At 38.1% G+C, this 26,231-nt stretch overlaps 1 protein-coding gene across 1 annotated transcript; it reads left to right on the top strand.

The window, feature by feature from the left end:
* The first annotated feature begins 9,826 nt into the window (after positions 1-9,826).
* Positions 9,827-22,330, top strand: aldh1l1 (aldehyde dehydrogenase 1 family, member L1). Its single transcript, XM_058403549.1, has 23 exons — positions 9,827-10,077; positions 12,287-12,432; positions 13,471-13,705; positions 13,828-13,993; positions 14,315-14,416; positions 14,573-14,662; positions 14,891-15,028; positions 15,661-15,786; positions 16,194-16,285; positions 16,410-16,557; positions 16,664-16,783; positions 17,157-17,284; positions 17,449-17,599; positions 18,125-18,195; positions 18,334-18,439; positions 18,588-18,675; positions 19,659-19,752; positions 19,858-19,957; positions 20,077-20,175; positions 20,520-20,685; positions 21,422-21,527; positions 21,605-21,804; positions 21,901-22,330. Exons 2-23 carry the CDS (start codon positions 12,306-12,308, stop codon positions 21,954-21,956), a joined length of 2,709 nt encoding a protein of 902 aa, XP_058259532.1. The 5' UTR covers positions 9,827-10,077; positions 12,287-12,305; the 3' UTR covers positions 21,957-22,330.
* Positions 22,331-26,231: the final 3,901 nt, after the last annotated feature.

Here is a 26,231-nt window from a genome sequence, read left to right as displayed (position 1 = left end):
GAGAGAGAGAGAGAGAGAGAGAGAGAGAGAGAGAGAGATTCTGTGTTTCTGGAGCAAATGAGGCTCATATGTTAAGGATTTAGGACCCAAGAGTGAGGTGTGTGTTATGCTTGTTGCTAGGCAAAGAAACACAACCAGTGAACTTACACTAGCAGAACATGATCCAGGAGCATGCCTCTTCTTTCAGAAGATGAGAGGGAGTGATTGAGATATCTATATAACTAGAGAGAGAGAGAGAAACAGAGAGAGAGAGAGATTCTTATTAGTTGTCTTGCAGTATGTATGTGTATGTATTTAGTGAGCTTTCTGTTTTGACCGCATACCAGAGCTGCTATAAAAAGCTGATTTCAAATGCATCCTTCATTCCATCATGTCTGGTGTGTGTGTGTGTGTGAGAGAGAGAGAGAGAGAATGTGTGATGTGTGTGTGTGTTACAGTCATGTTCAATTCACACAATGTGGTTATGTTTATCTTGATTAACTTGATTAAAATGCTGCTTTGTGCCTGTGTGTGTGTGTGTGTATGCGTGTGTCAGTTTCACAGTTGAACTATGTCCTCAAATACAGATGCAGGTTATTTGAAAAGGCAAAATGATTACATCAGCTGTTCTGGTTTTTTAAAGAGTAACCGTCCTGGGTTCTGTTCATCGCACTCTGACCTGCATGCAGTCTTTTCCCTGTGGCACAACCAGCATTTGGCAACCATGACTCAGCAATGTGTATACAACGGACTCAGTGTCAAAGAAAAATTATGGCCTGACCAGGAAGCTATCTTTTTCATATCATTACCAAAAATAGCCAGGTTCTTGTCCGTAATCTCATTATCTCAGCAATGTTTTCTGCTCACAATGTGACACCTTGTGCTCATTAAGGAAGAGATACTCTATGAATACCAAAAAATGTGCTAAAAAATTTTCACATTTTAGAATTAAAAGCAGTTTTGTGCCAATGTCTGCCATCCACACTATAAACCTCAATGCTTCTGCTTTATCTCATTGATTATGAATCAGTTTGACGCATACGTTTTAACACAAACAAGACTCCAAACGAATCTATTTAAAATTTGTACAGTTTTCAGTGTACAGTACACATAGAAGTTGTGTTTTTGCACAATCCAAGTTCTTAGCCACTGTAATAGGTCTTATTACACCACAGCTGATGTCTCACACATATTAGTGACGGGTGTTGAAGGAAGCCGTGATACAAAAGCCACAGCTGATGACAAGATTGAAACTAATTCATACTGATGCTGCTTTTAAACACTTTCATCGTTTTTCTTTCACTTTGAGCAGAAGTGGAACTAAATCAAATAGGCAGGCTGTGATATATTTTATAGCTTGTGAACAAGGTAACATTAGTGTGGTGAAGGCAGGGAAATGTGCTTTTAATTCTGAGCACAGTGACTCCAATCTTTCAGAGTGAAGCTGGTTATACAGTATGAAGACACCAAATTTGGAGCCACTGAAGCTTTTGCAGCCACAAAAGGGTTTCAAAGCTAAGTTTCTCTTGTGAAAATATTTCTAGAATGCAAATCCACAGTGCTTTCTTATCCATATTAATTTGCTAAAACAGAAGAATCTAAAATACCCAAAGCTCACACACAGATTTTCATAACCTAAGTATAGTACAATTACTGAAATTAGTTGTTATTTAGAACCTGACTGTAAATGAAATGCAAAAAACTATGTGAAAATAGGGAACAGCTGTGTCTCAGTTGCATGTGTGTTTTAAGGTTGAAACTTAACACTCCAGGATGATATGTGACATGACACAAGAGCTTCATCACAGGGGAAAGGGGATAGAGAATCTTTAAATATAGCACTGACATCTGTGTGTGATTAGATTAATGTTCACACACACACACACACACATACTTCTCAAGCAGAGGTGAGAGTTACACAAGTAAAATCTAAAAAAATGATCATGTTAAATTCAGAATGTAGCAAGTTAGCAGAGAAACGTGGAATTACAGCTAATAATACACATAATTCACATGTAGAATGTTTTCAGCCATGAAGATAATACACATTAACATGTTTGCACCTCTACAGTGATAAGGTGTGTATTTAAAAGTATGTGGTACTTGATATGCTGTAAATCCCAAAACCACACACCATACAATGTCCAAATTTACTGCATGTCAAAATACTTCTCTGTCTCTATTTTGACTTTGCTATTTAGTATGGCCATATGCAGTTCTTGGACATAGTCAGTCAAAACACCAAACATGAAAGAATTTAAGGGAAAGAACACTTTTATAGCCAGTCTGTGGGCAGAGGTGGACAGACGTTGACCAGAAGACTCTAAATAGACCTAGCGTGCTTGGCCCCCTCAGTGTATGAGTAACACTCGTAGACTGTGTGTTAAGGGTGGTGTCATGTAGATGTCCTTGCAGCTTCCCAGGATTATGCATTTTGCATTTACTCAAACAAACATCTGTGTCCAGACTGAACCACACTATGTTCAGCTCATCTCAATCTTTCGCTTTCTGGAGAACAGGCCTGCTCAGTTTATTGTGAAACTCAGGGTTTTAATGTCATAACGAATTTTAAACACTACTGTCAGCCAGATGGAATGAGGAAGGTAGAAAAACAGTGTCTGTCTAGCAAAACAAATCAGTAATGTTCATTAGAAATGGGTAATAGATTAGAAATAAGTGTGTAAAGCAGTGTTTAGAAGACACTGCAGCACATTTCCAAATTCCTCATCCTCAGTTTTACATAAACTATCACACAATAAATAGCACTCAGAGCTGGGGTGTGTATTTGTCTGTAGTGGGCCAAAGATGAGGTCATAAATTTTAAGACGCATACTATTGTATTAATGTTCTTGTGAGGAGCTTTTTCACTGACAGAATTATTAATGTAGATCACTATATTTACACCTAAATCTAACCGTAACGTTTAAAAAAATTAAATAGTTTAACCAGCCAGATGTCACCACAAGAACTCCTATATTCCTGTCCTTATAGGGAAGGTTTGGTCCCCACCAAGATATAAAAACATGCCCACACACGTGCACACACACCCACACACACACACACACAAAACACACACATATACAAGCACACTGAGAGCAGAATGAGGCAGAACAAACTGGTTCTGAAATGCCCGTTGTGGCTGAACATGTGGTGAAGTAACGATGGGTTTTATTTCAGTCTGTAGATGAGAGGCATTCAGAAATGCTGGGAAGCACACTCAGAGGTGTGTAGACAGAGTGGAAGATTGTTTACCTTTGGGTCCTCCAAACTCCAAGTCTGATCACATCCTATTTTGTTCACTAATGTTTATTTTGTTTCTTTGTTTGAATTCAGACTTCACTTATGATCTCTTTCTCCCCTCTCTTCTTTTTCTCCCCAGTAATTGATGTTAACCCTCTTACATAAGCCAGTTTGTTTGGTTTTGCTCCCAGGCTCTGATCTCAGATCATTCCTAATGACTGTGGGTATTATTTTTATACCAGTAAAGACGTCAGGCTGCAATGCTGCCCCTGCCAACAGTGGGCCCTGTATCGGGTGATGCCTTACCGGCACCAACCAGTCATGGAAGGCACGGAGAGGAATCGAGTGTCAGATGGAAACGTGCACTTAGTTTTATTTCCCCATGCTTGATTTTCAAACAGGACTGTTTTTTGATGTTTTATGGAACTTGTGGAGAGAGTGACTTAATATTTTTATCATTCACTTGTGTGGAAGTGGGAGCTGTGTGGTATTTGTGTTTGTGTGTGTGTTAGCAGCAAACTACAAGGTGAAACCTTCTTATACAAGATTAATACTTCATCACTGACATCACTAAACACCACACTGAAACATTTTTATGACTTTCTTTACTACATATTTCACACAGCAACAAATACTCACATGTGACTAGCATTCAAAACCTAGTAGGGTTAACATTCAATGGAAATTACGCAGCAGTTTGTGTGTGTGTGTGTGTGTTTCCTGGCATCGCTTTGACTGTTCCTTTCAAATCAGTCCTTTATGGCCGAGTTCTGGTTTAGACTGCAGAAGGTTGGAACACAGTAAGGTGCTTGCTGATCGGATGTATCAGATTTGAGCCCGTGGTTAGTTTAAACCAGATGTAGAAAGGCTAATAGTTATGAATGAGCTTTTAATGTTTATGAACTTATTTAAATGTCTTCTTTTCAGTTAAACATTACAGCACGGGTATAAACTCACAATATTCTCTTTTCTTTTAGGATCCAAACCCTGAAATACCGATTCTCTTTGTACTTATTATCATTGCACATTTTCTACATCTTTCTACACCTTTTGGAACTTTATGTAGGTGTGGGTCTGTTCATATAAATGTAAATTAAGTATCATTATACTGAGTCCATGTGAAGTCTGCTCCTTGCAGTCCACTAATCTCACACTTTGTGTAACGTGGGAGGGGTGTGAGTGAGTTAGTGCTATTTGTGTAGCAGTAGCACCGGCATGTGGTCAGAAAGAGTAATGCAGCTGTTCTTCCATACATTTCCTTCAACCAGTGATAAGTGAATAAACATACAACATTATGGATGTTATCTCCTGAGGTGTGCAGGGCTAGCACCTAGTAATACCTCTTTAATTTTACATATTGCTTCATAGTCTAACCAAAATCGCATGCAAAGTCATAGAATCAATTAGTTTAAACGTGTTTGTCTGCTTAAGTCCAGCTGACATCAGAGCTGTCAATCAGTAACTTGTGGCCAGATCTGAGTTATGGAAAACAGACACAGGGGAAAGCAGTGCAAATTTTGCAAAAATGAATGGATTATTAATTTATAACCAATTACACATTTCAAAATTTGGTGAAGCTATGCCAAAATTGCTGAAATTTGATATGTACTTAGTGAGATAGTAAAGATGCTGTGTGTCTCTAAACGATTAGTCCAATTACTGAGGTCAGCTTTTGCAATATGCTTTGCTACATGGTTAATCTTTCTCTAGTCAATGACGGGTGTAGATGTGGAGCAAAGTCCTTTAGAAATGTTTGATCTGAAATGTCAAGGTCAACCAAAATACATATTCTCACAGAAATAGTGAATATGCGGCACTAAGCACAAAGCACAAAGAGCATGATTTCTGTAATATGAGTTACTAAATAATGAGCAGTATTAAATAGTCATCTTGGAATGGAGTGTCTTTATCCCTCTTTTTTTTTTTTTTTTTTTTTTTTTTTTTTTTTTTTAGATTTGTTTAAAGTGATCTTGCTTCTTGTTCGACTTCTTTTGACCTACGAAGATGTAATTATTTTCCGTTGCTTTGCGGGTATGATTCGCAGACATGGCAGTCAATTAAACAGTAAAGGACAGAATATACTGAAAGAGAGGATAGAAGTTTCTTTCCTCTGTGATTTGCTCTTGCATATCCACAATGGGGAAAAAATAAGAGTAGCTTATTTTCCAAGTGCAAAAGTTTGAGTATGAAAGTGTAATGTGGCTTGTACCTGTTCTATAAAAATGACCCCCAATTAATTCCACTATGTTAAAAAAAAATGAAATATGGATTTGACATACAACAAGAGAACAATAGAAAATAAGTGTAATAAATACAGCAGTGTTACTACAGATATACCAAAAGAAATTACAAGCTATCTGTAAAGGTGAGAACAGAGATGTCAGATAAAATAGGCACTGGCTGGGTTATAAGGGATCAAATATTATACAACTGAAAGAATCCCAACCCCAGAGACTATGAAAGCAGATAGGATTTGTTTGTTTTGTTTTTTTCAAGTGAAAGGGTATGTAAAATTTATTTTATGAACATCACTTTTAGAAAGGGAAATGCAAACTGTTTAACAGCAGGTTTTGTGTTATTTTCTGTACTTACAGACATATATATATATATATATACACTATATTGCCAAAAGTATTCGCTCACCTGCCTTGACTCGCATATGAACTTAAGTGACTCACCATTCCTAATCCATAGGGTTCAATATGATGTCGGTCCACCCTTTGCAGCTATAACAGCTTCAACTCTTCTGGGAAGGCTGTCCACAAGGTTTAGGAGTGTGTTTATGGGAATTTTTGACCATTCTTCCAGAAGCGCATTTGTGAGGTCACACACTGATGTTGGACGAGAAGGTCTGGCTCTCAGTCTCCGCTCTAATTCATCCCAAAGGTGTTCTATCGGGTTGAGGTCAGGACTTTGTGCAGGCCAGTCAAGTTCATCCACACCAGACTCTGTCATCCATGTCTTTATGGACCTTGCTTTGTGCACTGGTGCACAGTCATGTTGGAAGAGGAAGGGGCCAGCTCCAAACTGTTCCCACAAAGTTGGGAGCATGGAATTGTCCAAAATGTCTTGGTATGCTGAAGCATTCAGAGTTCCTTTCACTGGAACTAAGGGGCCAAGCCCAGCTCCTGAAAAACAACCCCACACCATAATCCCCCTCCACCAAACTTTACACTTGGCACAATGCAGTCAGACAAGTACCGTTCTCCTGGCAACCACCAAACCCAGACTCGTCCATCAGATTGCCAGATGGAGAAGTGCGATTCGTCACTCCAGAGAACGCGTCTCCACTGCTCTAGAGTCCAGTGGCGGCGTGCTTTACACCACTGCATCCGACGCTTTGCATTGCACTTGGTGATGTATGGCTTGGATGCAGCTGCTCGGCCATGGAAACCCATTCCATGAAGCTCTCTGCGCACTGTTCTTGAGCTAATCTGAAGGCCACATGAAGTTTGGAGGTCTGTAGCGATTGACTCTGCAGAAAGTTGGCGACCTCTTCGCACTATGTGCCTCAGCATCCGCTGACCCCGCTCCGTCAGTTTACGTGGCCTACCACTTCGTGGCTGAGTTGCCGTTGTTCCCAAACACTTCCACGTTCTTATAATACAGCTGACAGTTGACTGTGGAATATTTAGGAGCGAGGAAATTTCACGACTGGATTTGTTGCACAGGTGGCATCCTATCACAGTTCCACGCTGGAATTCACTGAGCTCCTGAGAGCGACCCATTCTTTCACAAATGTTTGTAAAAACAGTCTGCATGCCTAGGTGCTTGATTTTATACACCTGTGGCCGTGGAAGTGATTGGAACACCTGATTCTGATTATTTGGATGGGTGAGCGAATACTTTTGGCAATATAGTGTATATATATATATATTATATATATATATATATATATATATATATATATATATATAGTTATATATATTTTTTGACTTATATATATTTTTTATGACCACATACTCAAGGTTCCTGAAAGTGTATTTGGAGCTAAAATAATAGTACAAAGTCTAAACAGTCATGAAACTGGGGACCAATTTGAAAGATACTCGCTCATAGTCATCATGTGGAAGCAAAAAAAAAAAAACTGCAAGAGCTTTCTGCTTATTCCTTCTTCCTTATTATATGTGTGGAAACAGAGCGGGTTCATGACCTTCGTTCAATTAGTGCTTTCTCTCTCCCAAAACATTAACTGCATTATCTCTGATCCTAAACCTGGTTTATGATGGCAGTAACGGCAGTATCATCAAACACTGGATAAATTTATTCAGGTCATCTGCCGCACTGGCACAGACAGCTGTGTTGAGCAACTCAGTATAATTTTCTTTAAATATTAGGCAATATCAAAATTTGTACTGGATCACCAGATCAAAGTAAATCCTGCAGTGTCTTTACCTGGTCTGACTGTCTACTGAGCAGGTTACTGCAGGTCACTCAAATGACCATAAAGTCATTGCAGTAAAGGGTTCTCTATTACTTTTTTGGAAATATCCTCATATTACACTTATAAGAAATCATACATAAAATGCACAATATTTATGGAGAATCGACCATGTAATTAATGAAACACAATAGAGGGTGCTGTTCAAGCAAATGAATCAACAGTGCAGAGGTAAGATGCCATTACCATCCCAAAGTTAATCATTTAACCTATAACAGCATGTCACAAAATATTTTATACCTCATATAGCGCAGCAATTATAGCAACATTTTCCGTTTATTTAACACAGCATGTTACATTTTTTTTATCTGTTTATAGTTACATTTCATATTGTGCAATATCCAAGAAGCTAGGTCATGTTATCATTCATGTTAAAGTAACTATGGACAATCATTCCTTCACTAGCCTTTATTATTTTTCTTCCTCTCAAAAACTGAGATTCTCCAGTGTCAGAAAACTTTAGGTTAAAACATTATTTCTGTTATAAAGTTCCAGAGACACTAGAGATTCTCCTAAAAATGGCTTATAAACATCAACTCAGATAAATCCCCACCATAAAAACAATTCCCCACATTTAAAATCTACTTTTTTGGTATGTGTTAGAGCACTTATGTGCTGTTATAGATTTACAAGCATATTCAAGATTCAACATTCAAAGAACTTTATGAATCCCAGGGGGAAATTTCTTTGCCATGTTACAGTTGATAGAAATATATACACCGTTATATAAAATAGAATAAATAAATGCTGAGATATTAAACTGGGAGCATAAAAAATCTGTTGATGAATTAACACTTAATTACCAGTAAGAACTAAGAAAAGTTTTATCATTACTGGCATACCATGTAACAAAAGTACCACAGTAAAACTCCAAGTCATGTTATAAAAGAGTATAACAAGTGTAGAAAAGTAAATATATGCAGCATCATAGTTAAATTTCACATGAAATGGCTTATTAGCTGTGACTTGATACTATAATTTGAAGTATTTCCTTCTGAAACAGGAACTGCTTGATTGACTTCCACCACAGCCAGTATCTTTACTGAGATATTCCACACCCCTGGCAAATCAAAACACACTCTATTAATAGTAAACTAGTTAAATATGGGATGATGTAAGAAATGAATTATAGACGGATTTGTGTGGTGATGTATAAAGCAATGAAATATCTTTCTTACTCAGTCTGATGAAGCAACATACACTATATGGACAAAAGTATTGGGACACCTGAACATTACACCAACAGGGATTTTAATGACATCACATTCTAAATACATAGATGTTAATATGTAGTTGGTTCCCCTTTGCAGCTATAACAGCTTCTACTCTTCCGAGCAGGCTTTCCACAAGATTTTGGAGTGTTTCTGTGGTCATTTTTGCCTGATTTATCCAGCAGAGCATTTCTGAGCTTTGGCACTGATGTTGGCCTAGCTCGCAATCTCTGTTCCAGTTCATCCCAAAGGTGTTCGGTGGGGTTGCGGTTACTACCAAAACACAGGTCAAGCTAGTAGACCATCTTTTCCAGCTGGTAAGCTATTTCTTCCTTCCACTATTTATTTTATTTGACCAAATTCATCAACGAAGGTTTGAGACTTATTTATCATTACCCTTCATTAAAAATAACTTTACAATGTACCATAATAAAGTCATGGTTTCCAGCTGGGGGAGGTCTACACGGTGGGTCAAACTAAGATGGGCTGGGATGTCCTTTTTACTATTAAACTAGACTAAGCTGTAAACTGCAACATAATTCGGTGAACACAGGTTCTGTTTTGACCGCAGCAGAAGTACGAGAAATAAGTAAAACAAGCAGACGTTGATGTTTACATGGACACCTGCTCCACAAGCAGATCTAGTCTGACTTGTTACTAATGTGTTTATTAATATGTTTCAGTATACCTTGAGCATGTTTGGATCTGTAGCAAGGATAAGTCAAAATCCTACATTTAAGCGCTTATTCTTTAGATAAGAATAAGATAAAATCTCATTATGGCAGGAAATGAGTGCTTTATTCTTGAACATGCAGGTGGAAGTAACAGCTCTGCAGGACAAACAGGAAGAAGGCTGTTGAAGAAAATTTCTTCCAGGCATTTGACCTCACTGTGGCCTTGACCCATGTTTTGACCAACTCAAAAACACCCCCTAGCGGCGGAGGCATGGAAAGAGAAAACCGGCGACATCTAAACCCCCATACTGCTTATGGAGTATGGAGACATTACTGTACTTTAATCTTCTTCTTTACCGTTAGTATGTGTTTTTAGGACGTGGCTCTTCTCGCCTCCTCTCATTGGCTGCTGAGAGATTTACTTTAATCTGATTGGTTGTTCAGGTTGTCCGACCAGGCGCAGAAATAAATTTCAACCGCTCCCATTGGATCGCTGTTGCACACACGAGGAGGGTCTTCAAGACTTGCAAAGGTATTCACTTCTCTTATCTAAAGTCAAGTTGTTGTTGTTTTGCACAAAACCAAACCCGTGCTTGATTAACTGATCATATGCAGCCTGGAGTACTGTATATTGTGCTAAGTGCATTGTGGGTCAGTAACAGCTGTGGGGATTGCAGGAATCTTTAGAGAAAGGGAACTTTGACAGGTTTGCAGGTCGAGTTAACGATCAGTCACAATAACACAGTGAAACGATTCGTCTTTTATTGTTGATGCATGAATTAGCTCCATGGACATGGCGTACCATGTCGAGCAATGACAGGCTAACTTCACTCCTAAAATAACTCACTTACTCACGGGATAGTGATGGAGACGCTGATGGCGAACCTCCAAAACTTTAGAGATTCAGACGCTGTAAACAAGTCCCTTTAAATCAGCCAAACAGTGATAATTACATTGTTGCAGCCTGGAGAAAAGCTGACTTGTTTTCTTGCAAGAAGATAAAGACTCTACGTTTGAAACGCTACATTCGCCCTCTACGAGCAAAGCTATAGTTTCAACATTAGCAGATGTGTAGAAGTGATCTGTCTGCTTTACATGTAAATCATATAAGTGCAAGCGGTTCTGCGCCGTGAAGACTTTTCAAAATAAAGGTCACGCAACACTACACATTAATAAACCTGTTAAAGTCCTCTGAAGAAAGTAGAAATACAATTCATGTGTAACTGAATGTGTGATACCATATTTTGCAAAATATCTGTGACTGAGGCAACTTATTTCTGCCTTACATCATGTGTAACTGAACATGTGATTTATGACAATGTGTGGGTAGGAAGTTGTGGCCTGCAGAAAATGAGTATTGTTAGATATCTATCTGAGGGAAACCCCCTGATACCCCCTCCATTCCCTTATTTCATTTACAGTGACTGCTAACTGTATAAATCTTTTGCTTTTTAAGAAAAGCACACAGCGTTTGCGGAAAAGTAAAGATGCTGTAAATAAATCCACAAAATATGATTTAAATAAATGATAATATCCGGTAAAGAAATTCTGACAAGTAAAGCGTAATGTTTACAGCTTTTACAAAAGCTAACCTTCTTGTGTTTCACATTTCACCACGTTCAAGGCAGTGTGGATGACGCTGCTCTTTTTCTCCTCTGTTTTTGTCTCTCATTAATCATCAGCTGTCACTGACAGACATTTTTCTTGTGGAACCTGAATCTGTACCATGAGCTGAAAAAAAATAGTTTTTTTGAAGCCCTTCTTTTTACAACACGTCAATAATGTAAAATATGCGAAAATCTTCACACATTTCTCAACATATTTCTCATATATTTCTCCTTATGTGTTTTTCAACAGGTTACTGAAATAGGTGTCTCAGCTGTATGTTTTTGAAAGCTTTGCCCATCCTCTGTAGGCTAGTAATGCAATAAATGTGTTAATTTGTGTAGCATGGCATTGGGATGTATGACCTTTATTTAGAAATGTCTTTAGAGTTCAAAAGTGCTTGTGGACCAGATGTGGATCTTTACACATCTTTCAATGTCTGGTGAATATCAAATGCTGAGTGTTTTTTCCAGTGTATTAAAACGTATTGATTTATATCTTGGCGTGCTTGTAAGGATGAAAAAAAATGACATGTCATGTATTTTATTTAATGAGACGGAGACAGGGTGTGTTATTGAAAATGGCTGGTATTGATGTTAGGGAGGATCAGGCATGGTACCAGAATTTTGTCTGTAAACAGCAATCTAGGAGATTACAACTTTACATATAGGTGAGAATTTTTTTATCTGAAGAGTTGATTAGATTTTGATTTCCATGGTATAATCAACCAGAAGGAAGTTCTTTTAGAGTTAGTGAGATCTAAATCTAAATTTGACTAAATTTGGTTCTTAGTTTGGTTTCTATGTCAGTGACACAATAATTATCACCGCAGTTCACATGCAAATTTTTACACTTCAGCTGAGACAACAGGTAGTACAAGAAGCATTTAAATACCACTTCTTTTACTTATTCTTTCAAAATAGAGAAATAAAGAAGCGCTCGACCTAAATAGCTCCAGTCTGCACTCCTGTTGGTCCATCTGTATCAGTCAGATTATGCAAGTGTGACACTAAAGTGCAGAAAGGGTGTGTTTCAGAGCAGCTGTAAATATTTCCAAACTTTCTGCTCGGTGTCAGTGGTTGTAGTCTTTCTGTGCATAAATATCCTGTTCAGTTTGATTCTGCTTTTTTACCTAGGGTTCAGTTTGGGTTCAGGATGAAGATCGCTGTGATCGGCCAGAGCCTTTTTGGACAAGAAGTGTATAAAGAGCTGAGGAAGGAGGGCCACATTATAGTTGGGGTGTTTACTATACCTGACAAAGATGGCAAGGCTGATCCACTAGGTGAGACTAATTCCTCTCTTTTCCTCTTCTCATGGTGTGTGCAGGAGCTCAGCAGCTGTGTATTTGTACCCCCTGACATGCATACACTTGTTTCAACCAGGCAGTTAGTTACTTATTAAGTGTTTCAGGAGCTGGATCAGGTGTGTTTGGCATAGGTACAAATTGAGAACTGCAGAATTATATAATCTAATTTCGTAGCTTGAATGACTGAAAGCTTTTAACATACAGCTCTACTGACAGGCTAGAGATCCATAGATGCACAAAGTCCAGCTTTGGACATATCTCCCAGCACACCTGAATCTCAGTGAAATCTCAAAGAAAACATTCCTAGCATATTGGTCTCATGACAAATATGGCAGTCACCCTTATTGGGGCTGACTTTCTGGCTTCACCACACAATTTTGAAAGAAAAATACCCTTTGTCAGTATAAGGAGCGTATATTTTGATATCTGCTAGCTATTTGCTATCTTTTGGTAATGTTAGCAATACCTGCTACTAAGATAAGCTTTCTAGTTGTCCTGTAAGGTAGCTAGCTTAAAAACTGTCTGAAAAGTAAATAAAGTTCTTCTGGCTGTATTACTCAAAAACACAGTTTTAGACTGATATTGACTGTATTCTAAGTCTGTGACCTAGTGAACAAGTACCAATTCGAGACTTCAAATCACTTCTGAAAGTTGTTCTGTATCAGTAGCTAGAAAGCAGCATGACAGTTAAGATTAGACTGTTAAGAGCCCTCATGCTTGTTGTACTGCATGTAGTGAAGTTTATAAATCAGTATAAATAAAAGTAAATCACCTTAAAAATGGCAGTGATTAATCAGTGTGACATCCCAGTGAAATAAAGGGATATTGTATAACACCACCTTGCATTTGAGTATTATTTCAGTTGTAATCTTGCTGCTGACTGTTATTTATAGGGTGCCGCTAAGACGTTATTTAAGCTGATTAGTTTCCAAATCTGTTAGTGCACTTCTGCAGTGAAATAAACTTTTCAACATCATGTATGAAATAAAATGGATTGAATGTGGAACATCTCAGGTGCTGAAGCAGAGAAGGATGGCGTGGCGGTGTTTAAGTTTCCACGCTGGAGGGTAAAGGGCAAAGCCATTGATGAAGTGGTGGCACAGTATAAGGCCGTGGGAGCTGAACTCAATGTACTGCCCTTCTGCTCTCAATTCATCCCGATGGAGGTGATCGACCATCCAAAGCACGGTTCCATCATCTACCATCCCTCACTGCTGCCCCGCCATAGAGGCGCCTCGGCCATTAACTGGTCAGTGTGTGTATGTGTGTGTGTGTGTGTGTGTATGTGTGTGAGTTAACATGTTCTTTGCTTACTGCACATCCACAGGACATTTTGTCAGTATCAAAAAGTCATTCTTGCATTGTTTATAGGACTCTCATTCATGGTGACAAAAAGGGTGGATTTACAGTGTTTTGGGCCGATGACGGACTGGACACTGGGCCAATCCTGTTGCAGAAAGAGTGTGATGTTGAGCCTGATGACACAGTGAATACCATCTATAAACGCTTTCTGTTTCCAGAGGGAGTCAATGGGATGGTGAGAAACAGTGCCAGAAGATACTGCAACTGTTTTTAACTCTTAAACTCAATATGGATCGAAGATATCATGTCATCATTATACTCGAAATATAAGACATGTATAATAGTATAATGGTAAAGTTTCACTAGCAATATGGGATCAAACGAGTGTATATCCTGGTAACACATATTTTCTTGTGCTCAGCCCAACCACTTACTCTTGGTATGTCCTAATGGAATGTATCCATTGTTTTTAGGCATATACTTGCTCTTCACACTCTTGCTTGTTCTCTTTGTATGTGCTGATGATACTTTTTGTGACCATTTGTATATGTTTAAGGTGGAGGCAGTGAAGTTAATTGCTGAAGGTAAAGCTCCTAAAATTAAGCAGCCGGAGGAAGGAGCCACATATGAGTGCATTCAGAAGAAGGACAATGCAAAGGTAGACAAGCTCATGTTTGTTTAGGGTGTCAAATTTGGTTTCTTTTTAAATTATAGAGAACATATTTAATACCCACAACTCAACCCTTAAGCAAATTCAGTAGAGTGCTTGTGTGTTGAACAAAGGCATACTGTGTGTGTGTGTGTGTGTGTGTAGATTGATTGGAACCAGCCTGCAGAAGCTATTCATAACTGGATCCGAGGAAATGATAAAGTCCCTGGAGCCTGGGCAGAAGTTGATGGAAAGGTTTGTCATGCACATTTTATGCTTTTATTGAGCCACGCTTTAGTAGTAATGTACCAGAAGCTTCTTTGTGCATGGCTTTGTCTACCAAAAAAAAAAAAAGCATTGTAGAAAATCCTGTTAAATAAAACCGCACCCACACACTGAACAAAAATCAAATTCTTCATTTGCAAGTATGCTGAGTAATGGTTAATTAGCAGGATTGTCTATGCTCTGTTTCCCGCCTTATAGAATGTGACATTTTATGGTTCTACATTAGTGGATAATGGATCCACAGCTAAAGGGCAGCCTTTAGAGATCCCCGGAGCGAGTCGACCAGGTCTGGTCAGCAAGAACGGCTTGATTCTTTTTGGCAGCGACGGCAAAGCGGTGAGAACATGCTACAATGCTAGTAGAATTTAAAGTAGTCTGCCCGTAATGATTAAAGGCAGAGCTCTTCACACTTTCAATCCAGTCATCTCTGAAGACCTTTGTTTGTTTTGTTTGTTTGTAATTTTGGGTACAATCAAAGCACGCACATGGAAAATTTGAAAAATCAAAAATGGGCATATTTCAGTTAGCCTAGTCTATAAATGCAACCTTAGCCATAAAAGGACATTATGCTCATTTTTCCTTAAAGCAGCACTGAACACAATTATCTCAGCTCATCAGTCCAAAATAAAGCTGCAGTCAGCTCATCTTGACCATATTGGCTAACTGCAGTGAGTCACTACATGAGCTGGAATTAATTCCTGCTTGTGCTGAAAAAGCTCTTTGTTTTTAACTCCCAAAATCACCCAGTGAAAGAGAGAGAAGGGGGATGAATAGTGAATATAGTTAGAGAACAGAAGGCAAGTACAAAGTAGAGAGAAATAAAGGAAAACCTGAATAACAGAGTGAGTGGCAGCACAGAAGATGGAGTTAAAGCACATGCATTATGCAGTACACATTGAGTACTACCCAGTTTTGCACTTGATATTTGCATAGTTGCACACGGTGTGTATGTGTTTGTGTGTTTATAGCTGCTGGTGAAGAACCTGCAGTTTGATGATGGGAAGATGATTGCAGCTGCTCAGTATTTCAAGGCTGCATCCAGCACTGCAGTGGAGCTCACAGAGGAGGAGAAGAACTTTGCTGAGCAGATGAGGGTGAGACACTGAAGCACAGTTCACTCTGCAACTACTGGGCAAAACAAAATGACTGGCATTTCATTCTGAAGAGCTGATGAAATAGATTGTTCTGTTGTAAATGATGCCATATTATAATAGTCACTTTTAACATAAACATACATCTATCATATTTCTATTCTGATAGGAGGCACCGATAACACAGATTAGTGATTAAAGTTCAGTAATCTGTGTTATTCGTGTCTCCTATCAGAATAGAAATATGATAGAAGTATGATACCTTGTTGCCAGATGAATAAAATATGATATCATTAACCCACATAGGCTTGCAACACAGAGTTTAGAATGAAGTACAGATGTGATGATGTAAGAAGGAGGAGCAAAGTGTGTGTGTGTTTATGTTTGTGTGTGTGTGTGTGTTCATCCAGGTGGTCTGGAAGAGCATTTTGACTAATGTTGAAATGATTGACGACTCCACTGATTTCTTTAAGTCTGGTGCTGCTTCGATGGATGTAGTCAGGTAAACATATTTTATGATTTGTTATTCGTTATGTAAATTATTATTAATATTATTGCTGTTGTACATGTTTCCATCTGTAATAAACTCTTTTCTAGCCGGATATTTATCTGTTTTTCTCCTGCAGGCTGGTGGAGGAGGTGAAGTTGAGGGCGAGTCAGCTACAGCTACAGAATGAGGATGTTTACATGGCCACAACCTTTCAGGAATTCATCCAGATGTGTGTGAGGAAGCTGAGAGGAGAGGATGCTGAGGAAGAACTAGCTGTAGACTATGTGAGGGTCTCACATTTTTGTAGAGTTTAATCACTTTCTTCTCATTTCATAATCGATTTCCATGAAAGCCACACTGTAAAACTGTATTTTAACTATTATATTGCAGGTAGAGATGAATATCAACAACATGACTATCCGAATGCCCCACCAACTCTTTATAAATGGAGAGTTTGTGGATGCTGAAGGAGGAAAAACCTACAAGACCATTAACCCTACAACTGCACAGGTTGAGTGTGAAGATGTTATGTTCTTTATTAAAGGTCCATAGTGGAAGACATAAGGGAGCTGCTGTGCAAAGGGCCTGCAGCTCTTTTCCCTCTGAATAGGACTTCTTCATAACACCTCTATTGTGATAATATGCTCAATGTCCCAGCCTTGTTTTTTGGTAATAAGCTGCTTTTCAGCCTCCATTTAGGTGATTTAAATCGATATGTCCTATTCAGCAAATTCTTCTTTTATTTCTCTTAAATATGGTCCTTTATTGAATTTTTCAAACCTTACCTCTCACTCATTTTTCTCACATTGTCACAGTGCATATTTAATAACTGTGCCCTCTCTCCCTTTTGTTCTCTGTCTCTCTTCTGCTTTATTCTCTGTAGCCGATCTGTGATGTATCTCTAGCTCAGATCTCAGATGTGGAGAAAGCTGTGGCAGCTGCTAAAGAGGCATTTGAGGATGGTGAATGGGGCAAAATGAACCCCAGAGACAGGGGCAGACTCATCTACAAGTGAGATAAATATAAAAATCCAAAACGCAGTGAAATCTCACTGTTAACTGCAAGTGAATAGGAATGTCCATATGAGCGAATATTCATATAGAGGAACAGGTTTTCTTATATTAGTGTTACAAAGCATGTGTGTTTGTGTTTTGTGTGTGTGCTTTCTATTCCAGATTGGCAGATTTGATGGAACAGCATCAGGAAGAGTTGGCCACAATCGAGTCGATAGATTCAGGAGCTGTTTACACACTGGCCCTCAAAACTCACGTTGGAATGTCCATTCAGACATTCAGATACTTTGCCGGGTGGTGTGACAAGATACAGGTGTGTGTGTGTGTGTGTTTTATTTAAAGTGTGTCTACCAAAACTACCAAATATTGCAGGCCTTTTTGGCTATGTTTAGAATATATGTATACTTTTAATGGGGGACTGCCCATGAAAAGAAAATAAGTATTATTACATTTGCCAGAAATCTGCATATTAGACAGGATACAATTAGCATAATGCTGAGGAATAGACAGTCAAGTACGCTGCTTTCTGATTATTTGTTCTGAAGTGTAATCACTGAGACAGCGCTTTATGACGTTTTAGAGAAGAGTGTGTATAACTGCGTAATTACATGTAAGAAGAGCATTTTATGTCAGTGTTTAATGTTTAAACATTGTGAAAAGAATTGCTTCAGTAGTAACTGTCTTATTGATGTAAGACCATTAATAAAAAGACTAATCAAACACAAATCTCTAATTGTCAAATATAATGATGTTTTCTGTAAGGAGATCTCTATTTAACCCTGATTTTCTTGTTTATAACACATTACTGTGTTTAACCATCTTACTTTTTCTTCTTTAGGGTTGCACTATTCCAATCAATCAAGCTCGGCCCAATCGCAACCTCACCTTTACTAAAAAAGAGCCAATTGGGTAAAGTCTCGAACTCACTATTCCACATATACAGTATATGTGCTAATTTTGTTGTACTGAATTTAAAACACTATGGCAACCCATTTAGGAAGTGCTTTAGCAGTTAGATAGTTAAATGGTGTGTTTGTATGTGTTTAGAGTGTGTGGCATTGTAATTCCTTGGAACTATCCTCTGATGATGTTGGCCTGGAAAACCGCAGCCTGTCTGGCAGCTGGAAACACTGTGGTACTGAAACCTGCACAGGTGAGGGGCTTGTGATGGCCTGTGGAAACAGTGTCATTTTTTTTTATTATGGCAGAGGTTGACTGGTAAAACTGTTTAGTCTTGTTTACTGAGTATGTATGTATGTGTGTGTGTGTGTGTGTGTGTGTGTGTGTGTGTGTGTGCCTAGGTGACCCCATTGACTGCTGTGAAGTTTGCAGAATTGAGCGCAAGGGCAGGTTTTCCTAAAGGAGTAATCAACATCCTGCCTGGATCAGGTATGCTTTACGGTGGTCCTGGACAGGGAGTGAATATATATTATTAATTTGCCTCATGTACGCTACACAGCCAAGGTCAAATAAATGGGCTCTCTAGAAGTAGTCTGAAATGAACTGAAACAATTGAAATGTTTTTCACTTGTTTTATGGCCTTCAGATTTCAAAATGACACACACCATCATTGGCTCATATACTGTAAAACTAATCCAGTCTCTATATTGCTTCTGTCTTTGGGAATTTACAGTCTCAAGACACCAGATTGAGCTAAAGGTCTTTATAAGCATTGTTAAATCTAGATAAGCTGTTGTATAAAACGAGTGTTATCCTGATTACATTTACAATTCATAATTATATCCACAGTCCAGCTTCTTGCCTCCAGATCTAATTTCAGGCCAGTTGGTATGAGTTGTATAACAGGCATGTTTGATTTTTTTTTTATTTTTTTTTACCAGATCTATCTATCTCTACATATGTATAGAGATAGAGAGAGAGAGAGAGAGAGAGAGAAGATTGTTATATTTTATGTAATGGTGAACAAGCATGATTCAGAACTCCTGAATAGATGACTTATTAACTGCAAAGTTTTAGCAGGGTATTGGATGCCTGTACTGTACACATCTGTGCAACACCTCTCTCCACCCATAACCTCACCCACTTGATTTTATCAGTTCTTTTCTTTCTCTTTTCTTGTGTGTGTGTGTGTGTCGACACGCACAGTGTTGCATACAACTGCAAACCATGTTTGTTTTTGCTATCGCTGAGCAGAGCTCATGTTTTTCATAAGTATTGGTTATGAGTGTGCTAACACTGGGTACTCCACAACCCTTAAACTATGTGGGATTGAGTAATTGTAGGTTAGAAATAGGATTTGGTTTTCCAGTTGTATTGTATATTGTATATCTTAATGTCTGTCTAAAATTGCTGAATGCAAAGAACATGTCTCAAAGAACGTAATCCTCTCCACACATACACGCATCTTTCAGGCTCTCTGGTTGGTCAACGTTTGTCAGACCACCCTGACGTGCGCAAACTGGGCTTCACTGGTTCCACTGAGATCGGCAAACAGATCATGAAGAGGTCAGTGAACTCTGACCCTCAGCTACAAACAGCACAGTTCACAATGCTGAGTTTATGATTTTGGTAGTTGCGAAGTTTGTCAGTTTGTGTGTTTGTGTCTTGCAGCTGTGCGATCAGTAATGTGAAGAAGGTCTCTCTGGAGCTGGGTGGTAAATCTCCTCTGATTATTTTCAGTGACTGTGACCTGGACAAAGCAGTCAGAATGGTCAGAGAGCCTCTCTGCTTAGAGTTATGAAAGTGGTTATAAGGATATATGCAATGTTGTGAAGGCCTGTTGTTAAGAACAAAAGGCTTAACACAGTCACTGTCTCTTTGTATGTACAGGGGATGAGTTCAGTGTTCTTTAACAAGGGGGAGAATTGCATCGCTGCAGGCAGACTGTTTATAGAAGAATCCCTGCATGATACATTTGTCCAAAGAGTGGTAAGATAGAAGTGAACATTTTTTCCCTAAAGTTTAACAAGTCTTAACTTGTATCTGTTGTATATATTTTGTTGTATTAGCTTGTATAAGTTGTATAACAGCATCAGCTCCAGAATTATTGGCACCCTTGGTGAAAACTGCTTTAAAAAAAAGTTTTAATTATAATTATTATAGTTAATAAATATAATATAATTATTAACTTAATTATAGTTTTAAAAAAATGTTCCAATAAAGTCCAACTGGTGAACCAGTAACAGGGTGGAGCCTCCTGTCAGTGGTGTATGATTTGAATCAATGGCAGCTTTTGATGGTTCTGACTGCAACAGAGTACTGTATGTTTGTAGGTTGAAGAGGTAAAGAAGATGAAGATTGGTGACCCTCTGGACCGCTCCACTGATCACGGGCCCCAGAACCACAAAGCTCACATGGACAAACTAGTAGAATACTGTGAGAGGGGAGTCAAAGAGGGAGCCACACTTGTGTGTGGGGGGAAACAAGTCAACCGACCAGGTGAAAATTGTGTGTGTGTGCGGGAGAGAGAGAGAGAGAGAGACAGAGACACGTGCTAATCACAGCCAAGTCCAAAATGTATGAGAATTTTTCATTTACCCCCAATGTAGCTAAACTATGACATGTACAGACTCCTAGACAAGCTGCATTTTAAATGTAATAGTGCTTAGTGATCACAGCAGACCCAGAATAAAAACAAGTAAGAATTTTATTTGGGCTCATGCCACTGGCACTGTAGTCAGTAACAACATTACTGCTGCTTTCTAGCCTGTGATAGACATCAATGATAAGATATCTTGTCAGCTCCAAGAATTGCCTCACCTCATGTCTCATCCAGAGTGTGAGAGCAACCGGTCTCAAGGACTATACATGCTTTCTCATGCTGCATATAGCACTCCCAAGCTTTACAGTCCTCTAAATAACATAAACACAGCAGGACCATAGAATGTTTCGTTAGTCATTGAAACAAAGCTTGCATCACAAACTGCCTGAATAGAAGAGTGATCAAATTAGTGTAAGAAGGAAACCTTTTTCGGACATTGACTGTAAAATCTGCCAATAAATCTGTGACTCTTAAACATATATTATTATGGCAATTTATGTCCAAGACCAGCAGAGGTTTTCAGGTCACAAAAAAAAAGAGATCCGGTCACACTGGTGCTTAGATAGATTTTGAAATCTACTGTGTTTGGCAGTTAGATGGTGAAGAAATCTTTTGACATTTCTCCTCTCTCAGGTTTTTTCTTTGAGCCCACTGTGTTCACTGATGTGCAGGACCACATGTACATCGCTATTGAGGAGTCCTTCGGCCCTGTCATGATCATCTCCAGGTTTAAGGAAGGGTAAGAACTAATCATAAGCTTCTATCTTTACACTGCTGACTTGAACTCTACTAAATCTCTCTCTCTCTCTCTCTCAGTGATGTGGATGGGGTGCTGCAAAGGGCGAATGCTACCGAATATGGTTTGGCATCAGGAGTGTTCACGAGGGACATCAGTAAGGCTCTGTATGTAAGTGAGAGGCTTCAAGCTGGAACAGTGTTTGTCAACACCTATAACAAGACTGATGTGGCAGCTCCCTTTGGAGGTTTCAAGCAGTCTGGTTTTGGCAAAGATCTGGGTAAGACTGAAGTGTGTGTGTGTGTATATGTGTGTGTATGTATATCTGCCCTTCATGTTTTAAAATGACATTTTCTCTGTTTTTTCTTCCCAACAGGTCAAGAAGCTCTCAATGAATATCTGAAGACGAAAGCTGTAACAATAGAGTACTGAATTGTCTAGATGAAACATCAGAAAATTGTAAGAGTGTACTTAATTATTTCAGAGAAAAAAGGGACAAACTGTTAAAATGAAATGCATAGCTATTTTAAAGAATATTACACCTTTGTTGTAACAAAGCCTTTGATATTTCTCCTTATTTTTCACTCATTTTACCAACGATTCAGACATGATTTTAATTTTTTAAACTATATTCTGAGGAGAACAATGAGAATACTGAAAAAGGACATTCACGTATTTATATTGCAAGAATGGTTATTAATGTTCAATAGTTTTTATCATTTATAATTATCACTGCTTTTTGTAAATGAATTGATGTATTTTAGTCTTAGGCCACACAGAAATAAATTGAATCTAATATTTTCTCACTCGGTCGTTTGTATGGTGATTTTACGGTTGGTATTGTTGTAATTGTTGGTGTTATTAGTACAAACAGCCTTTTCAATTGTATCATCTACTTAATCTGCTATTTCCATGGACGGGATCCTGCCTCACTCATGAGCCTCCCACATAAATAAATTTATTATAAGAGAAAGAAATTGCACCTGAATTGATAGCAATATTAATAATACTGACAACTCTATCACTTTTTAACTTCATAAATATAAGTCAAAAATTTGTATTAAAAAAAATGCAATGAGTGTTGTTTTGAGCTTCCACATAAAGGCTGGCTTTCAGTATTAAGTATTGGGAGTGCAAGAAATAAAACTTTTTAAGTAATGAGTCATAACTCTTTTTTTAAAAAAAGTTTTATTTGGTGCAATATTTTTCTGCAAAACATTTTTATGTTTTTAATAATGAGCACCCCATATAATTAATATCTGCTGAACCCATTACTGAAGAGTATTTATGGCTCTCTTTAAAGCTAAAGGCTTCATGCCGCAAAACAAAAAGTCTTGGTCTTAAATGGAAACTGTGTACTTCTTTGCCTCTCTCTTACTCAGTGTACACTGCAGCAGCATGCTCATGCGTCTACTTTTGACTGTCCCAGATTTTTATTTTTGGATGGTTTTCAGTGTAATATTTTTTAGGCAATGCCAATAATTTTGATATTTGAGAGAATTTTGGCTTTGAGAGAAAATGCTTTTCTTTCTTTCTTTCTTTCTTTCTTTCTTTCTTTCTTATATCAAGAAAATCAAGTATCATTTTATTAGAGGTTAGAGTAAATCGAGGAAGCATAGTTAATTTCTCTAGTTGGTTAAGTGGGGAAAATAGTTTCTATAGAATATCTATATATATTTCTACTGTATATATGTTTCCATATAATTTAGATAGATAGATAGATAGATAGATAGATAGATAGATAGATAGATAGATAGATAGATAGATAGATAGATAGATAGAAGTGTCTTGATAGATCAAGTGTCTTGATGTTTTTCTTGTAAATAATTGTTAGTTTTCTTGATGTCCATAATCTGGTATATAAACCATGCCAAACAGATTACTGACCAATGTGTGTGCAAAAGGACAGGACATGTACAATGCTCTTCCCAGTGCACCATGAGGCTGCTGTCCAGTTCACAAGGGCAAGGCACTCCAGGTGTTTTACTGCCCAAGCTTCATCAATGGATTACAGGATTACAGAATAAGACATTAATGGAAGCTATGGAAATCTGAGCAGTTCTGTAAGCTAAATGATCAAGCTCTGTGCATATTTCTAAACTTTAGAACAATCTTTAAATGAACAGGAACCACCTAGCTGCATACTCCAACAACTGGAATTTAGGACACAGCTGGTTTTGGTGTGAAGATGAGCCTAATGACTGCAGAGTCTTCTTTAGTCATTTTTCAGCAGGTGCTGGTTCCTTTCTGGCTTGCAGGACTAGGAACAGTCACAGCTGGAATGGTGCTGGATGAAATACAGGTTAGTGCTGACACTGTATATGTGCTTAATCATCTCTGTTTGAATTTATATCCTGTTTTATCTGTTTGTTTTTTTTCTATTTTCATGAATTTACATCTTGTTAACATCCTATGAAATGCATAGTTTGGAAAAGACAGAAATGCTTAGTTTAGCTACAGTATGTTGACACTAGATGTTAGCATGTCAGAGTTGTTCAACATCACTAGATGTCTTGATCACCCTGACCCAGTTTATTGTGACTCTAAAAGTCTACACTGGACCATGAAATTAACTTCTATTACAGCTTTTTGTTTGCACAGCTCACTAAACATAGGCCTATTATCTATTCCTGATAGGTTTAAGTCTCTAATGAACATTTTCCATTCATCACAAGTTGTCAGTGCTTAAAGAACTATAGCATATGCCTGGTTAGAAACCAAACTGTCCCAGACTATAATATTAAAGCCATTTATTTTACTATTTACTCAGATTTATTTTATTTTGCAATTTAAATAATATGGAAGCTGAAAAATAATGTAACAGCTGATAAACCTGAGCTATCAGTTTAACCAAGTTGCTCTCTGTTTTAGCAGCTGGTTTTTAGGCTCATTGGCATTGGAGATAAAATGCTATTTGAAATCACTTTAACTTTTGTATAGTAAAATGTTATATACGTTTTTCTCCGGCCAAGTAAGACATATACTACAAAAGTCATGTCCAAGCTGCAGGAATCATACAAAGCTTGTTATTTCAGTCCTTAATTTAAATGGAACAGTCTTAACCATTTTATGAATTTGTTTTCTACTTATATATGTATAAAGAAGTTTGGATACTTGGTGCTAACAGTTAACCTAATAACTAGCTTTCTGGAAAGGTAGATCTGTTCCATGTTAGAACTGGACTCTGAACTGTAAATATGATTGATAGATAGATAGATAGATAGATAGATAGATAGATAGATAGATAGATAGATAGATAGATAGATAGATAGATAGATAGATAGATAGACTTTTGACTGAACAAATGTTCACTTAATTCTTCCTTGTGGTACATTTTACTATTACCTATTACTGCAGCACAGAGAGTTAGAAGTATACTAAAAGTAATTTAACGTTATAAATTACACAGGGTTTCATTAGTTGAAACCACTGCAGTGTGGTAGTGCAGTAGGGTGCAAACATTGTAGAAACAAGCATCAGATTTAAATGGAATTAAACCGGCAGTGCAGTGTAAAAATGAACAGTGATCGATTGGATATACAGCATTGTATAGAGTGGATGCAAGAAAAAGAAAGAAAAAAGAAATATGAAAAGAAGTACACTCACAGTGCTTATGGTTATGAACAATGGATGGAATGAAAATGGTGGAAAAATTCCTCTATTGTTCCATATTCTTATCCTGAGACTGTGGCTCAGTGCAAAACAGTGTCCCAGCACAGAGAGGAAATGTTGTACAGTGTGATTGCTGTTAGTACAAATGACCTCCTGCGCTGCTCCTTTCTACAGCAGACGACAGCTCTGAGATTTAACCAGTAGGTCATGGAGGGGATGCTGTTTATTGTCCGGAATAGCTGTGAGTTTATTGAGCCTCCTCTTTTCTACCACCACCTCAAAACCATCCAGAGAGCAGCCCAAGGCTGAGTCAGGCTTCTCGGTCTGTTTGTTAAGTCTTTTTATGCATCTCTAGCATCATAGATTTTTAACACTAACAGATATTTGAATATTCACAGATATTCACTGACACACACACTGTGAAACAAGTCACTAGTCCGAATTTATTTATGAGACTGAGTTATGTGAAAAAGTTAGTAGCTATGTAGAGTACTGTGTGTGCCAGAGTGCGGACGATGAAAGAATTATGAATGTACCGGGGATTACCCAGATACATCAATGTTGTTATAGGTGCCTTAATACATAATGCATCCTGACATTAATAGACGCACTTAGGCCACATTAACTGCCATAGCATTCAGCTAGAATTTTTAGATGAATGATTTCACTGCTATGCAAAGGAACTGTTTAGAAAATCTGTTATCACAGCATCGTCATGTCTGCAGAGGGTGGAGAGAAGCCTGCCAGTTATTGGCCCATATACCTCATGACATATTTGCTGACTCACCGGCTGTCCTCTGGTTGTCCTCTGAATTTACGAGACAGAGACCAACCACTGTTAGTATTTAACAAAATGAATCTATTTAATGTGCCCAGGGGAAGTGATTAAAGTGTAGAGGTTACGGAAGGAGAATTGAGATAATAATGTATGTGTATGCACATGCAGTTTCACACCTTTCTGCAGTAAAATGAAGAGGATGGGGAAGGACAAGAAGATATTAAATTGATTTATAAGAGGGGAGGAGTGGAGGCTTTTAATAGATTGAGCAGAAAAAATGAGAAAGAACAAAGAACCATAGGCTGGAATTTGCCTGT

Source organism: Hemibagrus wyckioides, linkage group LG11 (assembly GCF_019097595.1).
Source record: "Hemibagrus wyckioides isolate EC202008001 linkage group LG11, SWU_Hwy_1.0, whole genome shotgun sequence".
In the NCBI taxonomy this organism is placed as follows: domain Eukaryota; kingdom Metazoa; phylum Chordata; class Actinopteri; order Siluriformes; family Bagridae; genus Hemibagrus; species Hemibagrus wyckioides.
This window is presented reverse-complemented; position numbering and strand designations above follow the sequence as displayed.